Source organism: Heterodontus francisci, chromosome 2 (assembly GCF_036365525.1).
Source record: "Heterodontus francisci isolate sHetFra1 chromosome 2, sHetFra1.hap1, whole genome shotgun sequence".
NCBI lineage: Eukaryota > Metazoa > Chordata > Chondrichthyes > Heterodontiformes > Heterodontidae > Heterodontus > Heterodontus francisci.
The window spans coordinates 39953437-39966774 of NC_090372.1; the positions used below are offsets into that span (position 1 = coordinate 39953437).

At 41.5% G+C, this 13338-nt stretch overlaps 1 protein-coding gene across 6 annotated transcripts in view; it reads left to right on the forward strand.

Moving 5' to 3' along the window:
• kif13a (kinesin family member 13A) overlaps positions 1-13338 on the forward strand; it is a 366399-nt gene that overhangs the window by 124820 nt on the left and 228241 nt on the right. For all 6 annotated transcript variants that reach the window (XM_068057158.1, XM_068057185.1, XM_068057194.1 and 3 more), the window contains exons 3-4: positions 3030-3042; positions 6029-6089. In XM_068057158.1, the coding sequence (XP_067913259.1) occupies positions 3030-3042; positions 6029-6089 (74 nt within the window). The remainder of the gene's footprint in view (positions 1-3029; positions 3043-6028; positions 6090-13338) is intronic.

The following is a 13338-nucleotide window of genomic DNA, read 5'->3' on the forward strand; positions in this document are numbered from 1 at the left end:
TCATCTCTGCTATATTAGAAACAATAATAGTTGCAACCACAAAACTTGTTCCTTGAATCAAAGGCATTATCTATAACCGTAGTGTAGATATACCACTCGCACAGGTTTATTTAGAGCATGATGTTTTTTGTTAAAATATTCATTTGAAACTAAATGCAGAAGATTGAGAGGTAATCTTATTGTAACATATAAGATTCTGAGGAGGCTTGACACAGTAGTCATTGAGAGGATGTTTCTCCTCATGGGGGAGTCTAGAATTAGGGGGCACAGTTTCAAAATAAGGTGTCTCCCGTTTAAGATGGAGATGAGGAGGAACTTATTCTCTGATGTTTGTTGATCTTTGGAATTCTCTACCCCAGAGAGTAGTGGAGGCTGGGTCATTGAATATATTCAAGACTGAGTTAGACAGATTTATGATCTACAAGGGAGTGAAGGGTTATTGGGGGGAGGCAGAAAAGTCGAGTTGAGGCCACAGTCAGATCACCCACGGTCTTATTGAATGGTGGAGCAGGCTCGAGGGTTCAACTGGCCTACTCCGTTCCTATCTCTTCTGCTGTTCTGCAGTGTAATGATTAGCCTTTTATCCCCATAATAAAAACATGGCTCTTGCTTTCCTTGACTTGATTTCTTTTCTGCTTTTTTCATTTAATGCAATCCAACAGAAAAAGGTCGGGAGGCGCAATGAGATGTTGAAGAGCTAGAGGTTGCAGACCCCTGGCCTAGATTGTTATGTGCTCAAGTTTTAGGAGTGAGCCTGAAGCCCTCAACGTCCTAACTCAGCAGTGATGTCATTCTTTCTATTGGTCACCTCGTAATCAAATCCCACTTGGTGTATACTTAACTTCAAAGCATCTGGTTACTCTTGATTTACAATGCCATTTATAAACAATATGTTAAATATTTAACCCTACTAATAATGCATTTTCTTTCCGATACTACACTTTACTAATATGAGAAATGCCTTTTTACTTTTGTTGTCTTATTCATGTGTGAGAGAGAGTAGAGTTTGGAGGATTGAGCCTGTTCTTGAATACACCCAAAGCCTTGCCAAGAAATGTTGATGTAAAGAAAAAGCTTTTCCATGGTTTCGGCATCCTCAATTAACATGGCATACCTTAACACAGTAGCAAGACTTTTGATCCATTTTATTTGAGGCATGTAACTGTTTACATGTTACATTAGTCTTTACAGTCTTAACTGATTATATAATGTGCTATTTTGTGGCAGTTTCATCAGGGATTTGTTAGAAAACTTTTACAAGAAAATTGCTAAAATCTTGACCAATTACTGCAATGGCCATTTGGAATAAAGTAAATTTTAAATTACCAAGAATTGTTTTTGAAGTTTGAGCAGCTGTGTAAAATCCAAATAACTCTTGTAGCCCTTCCTCCATAGTTATAACTTTGGTCTGAGCAGAAGCATTTCACTGTTCATGGGAAGTCAAGTGAGGGCAGAAATTGAGCTGATTTATGAATTGTGGTTTGCATGTTTTACGGGCTTTGCTCTGTGTGTCTTTGGATTGAGTTGTTGCATATTTTCATCACTGATTTGCTTAGTGGGTCAGACCTACTTGTGGTCGAATTTTCTTGCGGTGAGATTTTCTCTTGTGGCTTTGTGACAGTGGTTTCATAATTATTTACTGAACTTGCACATTATAAAGAATGTATAATGGAGCAAAATAATTTTCAATAAGTTACTTGGTGTGTTGCTAAAAATCTAATCTTAAACCAAGAAGCATCTTTTGTCTTGGTATCTGAATGCACTAGTGTTTGAGGAATCAGACCATTCTGGTACAGATTAGAAATAAAATAATCTCATAGCCTCTATGTCTAGGTGATTCAGACATAGTCTCACTGATATGACTTGGTAGCTTTTACTTGCTGTATGTGTGTATGTCCATCATTCTCATCATACTGATCCTTTTGTATGTATGATGACTACTTCTAGCCAAATCATTTTATTATAGGTGGTGTTGATCGAATTATGTGGCATCACAAGTAGAAAAGTTCACCTTGAAATTGTCCATTGCTGCTCCTGCATTTCCGTCTTGGATGATGTCAATCCAAAGCTGGTTTGAGCAAAACAACTGACCATAGAATGTAATGTGGGAGTTTACAAACCATAAACATTTGGAAGATTGGTACAGATTACATGTGTAGGTACTTAATGCATGCTCTTGAGGATTAATTACTGAAAGTCTGTTCATTAATTGGGATCAGGAATAAATGAGGTAAGGTGGTAGGTAATAAGAGTACAGAGCATTCTTTGGTAACATGCTATCCAAGTGCAATTATATAATTTTGTTAAACACATTACTGTTTACAGTTATGATATCTCAGAAGTATTGCTTTAACTTCAAATGATTATTTGAACTATGGGTAGCATTTCACAGATGAACTTGGAGTCTCATGAGCAGCAGCAAAACTTTGTCTTTCCTTATGTTCTGTAAAATAGTCACTAATGTGGACATATCCATAAGGTTGCAGTTCACTGAGTTCTTCCGTTTGTAAATATTTGAAGCTTCTCTCTTGTAGCTTTAATTCAAGAGTCTCTGGATGTGATTATAGCCTTGATTTATCCCAAACATTGATTGCTTGAGGAAAACAGTTACACTTACAATCAATCGCTGTGTGCAAGACTATTTCCTGGAGTCTTAATTGGAGAAAGGTGGTTTTTGACTGCTCCTTGATTGACATTTTACGAAGTGTATTTTTGTCCGTCATTCTCCTTTGTGGATTCTGGAAATACTTATCACATTCAAAAATGAGGTACTGTGAGAGTGAACTCGGAGTACATTGTAAAGCCTAGCACAATGGTTAAAATGATTCTCTGCACTCGTAATGATAAAGGCAGTTGCTTGAAATGAAAAATAAATATTCAGTTCTCGGGGTCTTATGTCTGATAAATGTTAAGAAAATTAATATTGTTTTCTTCTTTTTTTCAAAAAAATCTTTCTGGTGACTTGGTGGACCGGATGCCTTTCTCATCACTGTTATTTGTGCTCTGGTGGACTGACCTTGTCTTTTAAGGAAAGGGCCAAAGGTACGTATGATAATTTCAATAGGTACATGACTTAATTTTATGTTTACTTTCAAGAATGCTAAATTGTACATGATCAGCAGAAGAGCTGGTGTGTTACATTTCAAATCTAATGTATAGCTGGAATAATTCTAGCCTCAAGTCTGTAGTGAATGTTTGAGAAGGCAGCAATTTACATTTCTGAAGCATTGAACAAAATGCTTCAGGGGTCACTTTGTTCAAAAGCTCATCTGCAAAGATACTTATTAAATCAGTACTCCCTATGTAAGAAAAATGAGACTAACAAGATTGAAGGCTGATGGAATACGAGGGTCAGTGTCAGCTTGGATAAAACAAAACTGACTTAAGGCCAGAAAACGGGTCATGGTGAATGGTTGTTTTTCAGATTGGAGGGTGGTAGATAGTGGTGTTCCCCAAGGTTCAGTGGTGGAACCACTGCTATTTTTTTGCTATATAAATTACTTGGATATTGGAGTATAGAGTAAAATTTCAAAATTTGCTGAGGATGTCAAACTTGGAGGTGTGGCCATCAGTGAGGAGGATACCAATTGATTGCAACAGGACATAGGCTAGCAGAATGGGCAGACAAATGGTAGATAGAATTTAATATAGAGAAGTGTGTGGTGATGTATTTTGGCAGAAGGGATAGGAAGAGGAAATATAGACCTAATGGCACAGTTCTAAAGTGTGTGCAGGGACAGAGGGACCTGAGGGTTCATGTGCATCAATCTTTGAAGGTGGCTGGACATATTGAGAGTAGTTAACAAAGCATATGGGATCTTGGTCTTCATAAATAGAAGTAGTGAGTACAAAAGCAGGGAAGTTATACTGAACCTTTATAAAGCTCTGGTTAGGCCACAACTAGAGTATTGCGTCCACTTCTGGTCACCACACTTTAGGAAGGATGTGAGGGTCCTTGAGAAGATGCAGAGGGGATTTACCAGAATGGTTCCAGGGATGAGGAATTTTAGCTATGTTAGGTTGGAGAAGCTGGGGTTGTTCTCCTTGAAGAAGGTGTATAAGATTATGACAGGTTTAGATAAGGTAGACAAAGAAAAGCTGTTCCCATTAGCTGACCGTGTAACGACTAGGGCACACATTTAAGGTTTTGAGCAAGAAATACAGGGGGGATGTGAGGAAGTACTTTTTTTTTAATGCAGCGAATGGTAATGACCTGGAACTTGCTGCCTATGAGAGTGGTGGAAGCAGAGAACATTAGTGATTTCAAAAGCAAATTGGATGGGCACTCAAGGGACTAGATTGCTCTACAGAGAGCAGCATGGATTCGATGGGCTGAATGGCCTCCTGCCATTATGACTGTATGATTTGATATTTTCAAATTTATAATTGCTCAATCATCCTTTACGGAATCGTATTGTATTAGCATCAACCTCCTTTGAGTTGAATTTTGAGGGCTGTGTTGTACTATACTAACATTTTGATGAACATCAATTGAAATGACGAGTGTCTTAAATTTGGCTGATTTGCGTTAGTTCTTACAGTAGCTGAATTCAGATGCCGTAGGCTTTGATTAGGTTATTTTGTCTTTTTCTGTTTTGCTTTCTCTCTCTTGGAGTGCGTGCGTGTGTGTGCATCCTTTTTCTCTCTCTCCTTTTCACTCTCTGCTACAATGTGTGAATGTATGTTTATTTTTTTTCTCCTTTCTATTTCTCATTCTTTTTCCCTCTTCAAGCTGATCAAATCAGTGTGTATTTCTTTACCTAATTCCAAACTTTGGTAATTTCTGAATCCTATTCTATGATTCATTAAATTGTTGATGAGATTGCAATAAGCAAAGTTCCCCTTTCTATTATGGGGAGGTGATTGGGGAGAGAATGTTTGCATGCCTAGTGTTACAACTAATTGTTTTAGGTTGCATATTTTACAGATAATTGCTAAATACTGTAATTACTAAAAATAGTACTTCATTGGTGGGGAAACTACACAGTTATGTATGTTTAAGTTAAGGATTTTAAAACAGTCATTACGTTTTTCTGACTTGTTAATTTTGAATTGCTGCCAGAAGTATTTTTGCAGTTTTGTTGTAAATTTGTTTTCCCGCTGCCTAAGTCACTGCCTGTGGTAGCCAATGACATGCTGTGGAGTAAGTTTCCCTTAAAAGCCTTCAGTTGAGATATTATACAGAGATGTCCTCTTCAAGTTGGATGTTGAAGATCCCATGGTTCTGTTTGACTAAAAGCAAAGAATTTTACTAAAATCATGGCCAGTTTTGCTCCCTCCATCACAACTGCCTACAATATTGACTCATTTGGTCATTTGTCTTATTACAGGACATTTCTTGTACAAAACTTCTGCCTAAATAAATTGTTGTACTTCTAAAATGTAGTGTATGCAGCATTTTTAGGCATTGTGGGGTGATGAAGCACTATATAAAGTGTTAGAAATTTAGAACAGCCCACAGGCTGCAGTATCTGAGCAAGTTATCTTGTTCTGCAATAACTTGGTAAGGCAGATTTCCTCTACCACAACCCCCCTCAACCACCACCTCAAAGAACCAAACTTCAGAAGTATTTCAAGGTACCATTACATTAACATACTTCAAATATTCAGGTCCACCCCTGGGAGCAGTTCAGTGTTTTACTGGGTCTACTGTTTGTATTTATAAGCTAAGAAGCATGTAAACTCCTCTAGTTCGAGTTCATACCATGCAGTCCTTTTATACAAAATCCTATAATTTATTGTCCAAAGTGTAATTGTACTCTAGCTGAAAAGTGTATATTATTAGAGCATATAATGCTTTGTATTTTTCTTATGATCCTACTCTATTAAAACTTTTTGGAAAGTTAATGCATTTTTAATACCATTTGAGCAAAACTTTGAAGTTTTATTTTCTATTGGTACTTTTTTGAATATCGAATGCTTGCAACCATTTTACTGTAGATGGGTGTGAAGTTCATCAGAAGCTGTTAAGAGGTTCAGTTACATATTCTGTAATACACAAGTAATAGTTGAATTTTTTTTTAAATAGGTCTTTGCTTTTGACCATTGTTTCTGGTCCATGGATGAAAGCAACAAAGCAAAATATGCAGGTGAGCCATTTACTAATTGTGAAACAGCCTGATACATGTGTTTGTATATGTATATCTCAAGCATCTGTGATTGTCAAATAATTGTACAGATACGTTTTTGGACAGATCTTTTTTTTTTACACTTGATATGGTGAACCTGTCCTCAGAAATGCTACCGACTCACTAAAGAACTGCTTGGAACTATAAATTAAATTCCTGTTTAATTAGAGCTCTTTTTAGTTGAATAAGAAGTCTCAAGTTCCCAGAGCTGTTTTGAGTACTGTGGATGAATTTGGACATACTTGGCACCGCTGAAAAAGTAATCTTCCAAACTGGAGGTGTTTGCCCTCCATTCTCAACCTGTTCCCCCTCTCCCACCATGCTCAACTCTATTGCTAAGTAATGAATTTCATCAGAGTCCACACCGCCTTTTAGAACATAAGAGAAATGAACCCTGGGGTGCTAAAACCATAATCATACAAGTTGGACATATTGGATCAATACAACTCAAGTAGTTTAGTTACTTTGGATTTCAAACTTTTCTAGCTGGGGGCACCCTATTTGAATATTCTTGGGGGGTAGGGTGCAGGTAGCATGTTCCCTGGAAATAATGCACTGCTGGAAACCATTTTTTGTAAGAAACCCAACCAGAAGATAGTGTGGCACAGTCTTTGCAGAAAATGTGTTTTATTTGTATATAGAAATAATGTAACAGAGCCAGAAAAAACAAGAGAGAAAACTGATGAGGGAGAGTCAGCCACATGACTACCTTAAGACTCCCATGACATCCTTTGGCAGAGTACACAAGTCCAGGGACCCCAGTTTGAACATTGGTGTGGATTTATGGATTACAGACTGGACTGCATTAACAATTTTTGAGCTGCTGTATATAGTTTTGAGATATTCTTCATGCACCTTTTAATTTGCACTATGTGTAGGATAGGTTTTTATTCACCAATTTCAGTGATGTGTTTTTTATCTTGGATGTGACAGCGGAACCCTGAAAGAACTTCTGGGAGTACTGGACATGGCTTTCAAGTATTATCACAAATATCTGGAGTGGATATAGGCCATCCAACAGTCTCACTTTGCATTCACAATACTCTTTTCTTTATCAGACAGTTGCAACTGTAGTGCAATCTGCCAAAATTGGCTTGCAGTATTTCTCCACTAAAGTTAAACCAGAGCAGTTACCTAGTTTATAGCCAGTCGTTAGCTTTTGGTGGCATAACTGTTCTCCAAGTTCTGTTCAAACTGGTGGAATTCTTCAGTAGAGGAGTGATGAGGGATCTGTTATCTGATGCACACTCATTCAGGTTGTGCTTTTCGTTGGCCACTTTTTCCTGGCAGATTGCTACCACCTAGAAGGACGCTGCTGATTCCTGCTTGGTTATGGTTTCATAAGCATCAGGCACTCGCCTTGAGTGCTGCACAAGTGGCCATTTTTCTAGTACAAATCTATTTAGTTGGTATTGCTGGGCTGTTCAATCATGGGGACTAACACAGCAATACCAAATCTTGTCCTTAAGGAACAGTTTCCAGTAGGAATCATTTGGATTACAGTTGGTATGTGGAACCTGAGATGGAATTACTTCTTTCCTTCTCTAGCTTAGGGGTGGTGAGGCCAATTATAATGCATTACTTGAGACCAACTAACTTAACAGACACTCGCCAAGCCTCCTTCGACAGCAACTTCAAAACTCACACCCGCTAACACTTAGAAGGACAGGGTGGCAGTTGTGTGGGAATGCCACCATCTGCAAGTTCCCCATCAAACCACCATCCTGACTTGGAACTATATCACTGTTCCTTCACTGTCACTGCATCAAAGACCTGGAGTTCCCTTCCTAACAGCACTGTGTGTGAACTTGTCGCACATGAACTGCAATGGTTCAAGAAAGAAGCTCACAACCACCTTTTCAAGGGCAATTAGGGATGGGCAACAAATGCTGGCCTTGCCGGTGATGCTCACATCCCTTGAAAGAAAAAAAAACTAGAGCTGGAATTTAACGGTGTCCCCCAGGAGCAGGCTAGGAGGCCATTTTGGTGGGGGAAGGAGGGGGCAAAATCGGGTGGGGGGGATGGTGCGGGGGGATGCCTTGCTCATTGCCTATGCACCCCCACTGCTATTTTACCAGCTGTGGACAGGCACTTCAGCACCTGAGGAGGTTGCCTAGTAATTCATGGCGGCCTCCCTGGTTTGGGGTGTGCGGGGGTGGTTCCTCCTGATTGGGCACCATGTGCACACGGAGGATTCCCCTCATCTGCATGGGCCGACACCATTAAAACAGCCCCCTTCTGCTCTGCACTCTGACTGCCCTCGTTTAACTTTTTGGAGGCCAACATTCATTGTCCTCTTCTCACTGGGTGCAGTCCCAGTAGTGGGTCCCACTCCCAGTGGCATTGCTAGGACTGAAGAGCTGCTGGCCCTCAGATTGGCCAGCAGCTCTTGGAGGCGGGGCATTCTGCCTCAGAGGGGCGGAAGCCCTGACTCCTCCCAATTAAGGGCCTGAACCATGGAAAATAGCATCCTGGCTTGCAGATCTGGCAGAGGCGGGCTCACATCCAGCTTTCCAGCTGGTGGGCGGGACCACCGCCTCACTGTTACATTCCAGCCTCGGAATCTAACCTGGGCATGTCTGGCTCTGAATGACTTAGTGCTACACCAGGTAATGCCTTTACTTGTCACTTGATTTCTTCTTTGACTTTATCGTTTTACCTTGTAATATATTTTCTATATGTTCCTTTATCTTTTCCCTTCACCTCACTCCCAACCATACAAAAGTAGGAAATGTTTTTATTTCAGATTTCTAGCATCTGCGATATTTTGCTTTTGTATTGTTGTCTTATGGTCTTGCAGATGGAAGAAAAACAAAGGAGGATGGGGTAGAGAAATATATGGAACTATTATTGTAAGATGAAGAATACAGTGGAATCAAGTATGATAGTATATAAAAATGGCATGCAGAGAAAGGCCAGCTGGCCCATCAAGCCTGCCCTCACTCTTAGCTGGAGCATCATGGCTCAACCTGACCTCCACTGCTCCCTTCATACTGCCCCCCCCCCCCCCCCCCCCACCTCCCTCCCCCCATGTAATCTCCTGGGTGAGGCAAGTAACCAGAAGAAACCCAGGGCTGTAAGGGGGATAAATATCTGGAAAATCCTCCAACCCCCTCGGGTGTTCATAACCAGTCCAAGAGCATTATGTGGGCAGCTGTACAGATAGCCAGGAGGCTAGTAACATTGAAGTTGCAATGGTGATTAAGCAAAGCAGCAGAAAATAGTTTTCTTCTGCACAGAGACCCTGCAAATATTACCACGGAAATTGATGTGCACATGGGATGCACACGACAGTGAAGTGAGCACATAATTCATGGTCAAATATAGTGGGAGCACTGCTGATCTGTGGCATGTTTATGATGTGTAATATTTTTGTCTACGTCTTCTGGCATTGTGACCCATGTCTTCATGAAAAGGCTGGTGTTTGGAAATGACCTTTCTACAACCATTGCTGAAATTAAATTGTTCATGAAAGGAATCAGCCCATGAATACACAAAAACATTGACTGTTCAGAAGGAAAAACTATTTTATACAGTGAATTCTCTGGGGTTAATTCACATTTTGTCCGTCAGATTGTAGATTGGGGCATAAATAGAAATGAGCAGAAGCTCTTGCTGGGCTGGGTGTGTTTTAAGTTATTTTTGTAAATCCAGAGTAACGGTTCTGGGGGCACTTTTTTAACAAGTGAGGGGAAGTGTAATAAGATCTCCACTTGATAAAAAAGGAATTGGTGTAACACAACTCTGGCTTGCTTGCTTCCATCTCTTCCAGAATTAAGGTCTAACGGGCCTTTCCTCTGCGTCACTGTCTCAGTTTGGTTATGAAACAGGATCACACCAAAAATAGGCAGGAATGTGCAGCTGCAGTCAGATCAGCCTGCCTATATTTGAAATGGTGGGCTCTGTCTGTAGTTGGTTATGAAACTTCAATATTTTATATGTAGTTTTCCCCCTTTTTTTTCTTGGTAGTTAGCTTTGACACTTCTAGTTAATCAATGTCATTCTTAATCCATCACTATCCATGCTATCCTAGTGTCTGCTTCATGGATTGAAGCAGCTATCTGCTGCCAGCCAGGGCAGCCATGCTGCAGAAAAGTGCCCCACATTAATGAATCTCTGAGGGTTACCTATAGTTTCACTTTCAGAGCTTCAGAGAACATTTTTGAGCTGAGCATTTTAGTTGTCATTAAAATAAGGTTTGTCAGTATTGGCGAAGTGAACATTTTTAAATATCCTTGTTATCTTGTTTAAGCATTGAACATTCTCAATTCGATGTAACATTGCAGAGTAAAAAGCCTATTGCCTTCCCCCTGCTGAACTATTGAAATGTCTCCACTTGCCACAACAGCCAAATTTATGGCATTTTTGAATTAATTTGCCTATAATTTTTCATAAAACAGTTTGTATTTGTGAGCCAGTGTGCAAAAAGAGCCTATTCTAATTTGATCAAACTCATTTAATTTCAGCTCCTTTATAGTGGGCAAGGAGAATGTTACAGAGGTGGGAGTAATGTTACAGAGGGACATAGATAGGCAGCAGAGCTGGGCTGAGAGACGGCAAATGGAGTTTAATGCGGAAAAGTGTGAGGTAATTCACTTTGGAAGGAGTAACAGGAATGCAGTGTACTGGGCTAATGGGAAGATTCTTGGCAGTGTAGATGAGCAGAGAGATCTTGGTGTCCAGGTACATAAATCCCTGAAAGTTGCCACCCAGGTTAATAGGGCTGTTAAGAAGGCATATGGTGTGTTAGCTTTTATTAGTAGGGGGATCGAGTTTCGGAGCCACGAGGTCATGCTGCAGCTGTACAAAACTCTGGTGAGGCCGCACCTGGAGTATTGCGTGCAGTTCTGGTCACCGCATTATAGGGAGGATGTGGAAGCTTTGGAAAGGGTGCAGAGGAGATTTACTAGGATGTTGCCTGGTATGGAGGGAAGGTCTTAGGAAAGGCTGAGGGACTTGAGGTTGTTTTCGTTAGAGAGAAGGAGGAGGAGAGGTGACTTAATAGAGACATATAAGATAATCAGAGGGTTAGATAGGGTGGATAGTGAGAGTCTTTTTTCTCGGATGGTGATGGCAAACACGAGGGGACATAGCTTTAAGTTGAGGGGTGATAGATATAGGACAGATGTCAGAGGTAGTTTCTTTACTCAGAGAGTAGTAGGAGCGTGGAACGCCCTGCCTGCAACAGTAGTAGACTCGCTAACTTTAAGGGCATTTAAGTGGTCATTGGATAGACATATGGATGAAAATGGAATAGTGTAGGTCAGATGGTTTCACAGGTCGGCGCAACATCGAGGGCCGAAGGGCCTGTACTGCGCTGTAATGTTCTATGTTCTAATGTGTTCTCATCCACCCATCATCATACTTTAATAATGTTGCCATGTTCTTTTATTGTCCACCATTCCTCATCTGACAGGATGCTGGGGATCCATGTCGATGCGGTGGCGTAGTGGTAATGTCACTAAATTAGTATCCAGAGCCCCAGGCTAATGCTCTGGGGACATTGGATCGAATTCCACCATGGCAGATGGTGGAATTTGAATTCAATTAATAAATCTAGAATTAAAAGGCTAGTCGAGTGGTGACTATGAAAGCATTGTTGATTTTTGTAAAAACCCATCTGGTTCACTAATGTCCTTTTAGGGAAGGAACCTGCTGTCCTTACCTCACCACACAGTTGTATTAAACCGCTACAAAGTCTAAGAAGAGGAATGAAACTGGACGGACCACCCAGTATCGACCTAGGTACCGGAAACAGCAACAGCAAACCCAGCCCCGTCAACCCTGCAAAGTCCTGCTTGTTAACATCTTTGGCTTGTGCCAAAATTGGGAGAGCTGGCCCACCGACTAGTCAAGCAACAGCCTGACAGTCATACTGACGGAATCATACCTTGCAGACAATGTCCCAGACACCACCATCACCATTCCTGGCTATATCCTGTCCGACCAGCAGAACAGACCCACCATGGGTGGCGGCACAGTGGTATACAGGCAGGAGGGAGTTGCCCTGGGAGTCCTCAACATTGATTCCGGAACCCATGAAGTCTCATGGCATCAGGTCAGACATGGGCAAGGAAACCACCTACCTCGCCAACACTGGCATCTACCCAGCAATGTGGAAAATTGCCCACGTATGTCCTGTACACACAAAGCAGGACAAATCGAAGCTGGCCAATTACTGCCTGATCAGTCTAGTCCTGATCATCAGCAAAGTAATGGAAGGGGTCATTAACAGTGCTATCAAGCAGCACTTGCTCAGCAATAACCAACTCGCTGGCGCTCAGTTTGGGTTCTATCAGGGCCACTCAGCTCCTGACCTCATTACAGCCTTGGTCCAAACATGGGCAAAAGAGCTGAACTCCAGGGGTGAGATGAGAGTGACTGCCCTTGCTGTAAGGCAGCATTTCACTGAGAGTGGCATCAGGAGCCCTAGCAAAACTGGAGTCAGTGGGAATCGGGGACAAAACTCTCCGCTTGTTGCAGTCATACCTCGCACAAAGGAAGAAGATGGTTGTGGTTGTTAGAGGTCAATCATGTCAGTCCAGGAAATCACTGCAGGAGTTCGTCAGGGCAGTGTCCTAGGCCCAACCATCTCCAGCTGCTTCATCAATGACCTTCCCTCCATGATAAGGTCAGAAGTGGGGATGTTGGTTGATTGCACAATGTTCAGTACCATTCACGACTCCTCAAATTCTAAAGCAGCCCATGTCCAAATACAGCAAGATCTGGACAACGTCCAGGCTTGGGCTGAGAAGTGGCAAGTGACATTCGTGCCACACATGTGCTAGGCAATGACCATCTCAAACAAGAGAGAATCTAACCATCTCCCCTTGATGTTCAGTGGTGTTAACATCACTGAATCCCCTGCAATTAACATCCTGGGGGGTCACCATTGACCAGAAACTGAACTGGACTAGCCACATAAATGCTGTGGCTACAAAGGCAGAGGCTGGGAATTCTGCAGCGAGTAACTCACCTCCTGACTCCCCAAAGCCTGTCCACCATCTACACGGCACAAGACAGGAGTGTGATGGAATACTTTCCTTGTCTGGATGGGTGCAGCTCCAACACTCAAGATACTCGACACCATCCAGGACAAAGCAGCTTGCTTGATTGGCACCCCATCTACCACCTTCAACATTCATTCCCTCCACCACTGACACACTGTGGCAGCAGTGTGTACTATCTACAAGATGCACTGCAGCGACTC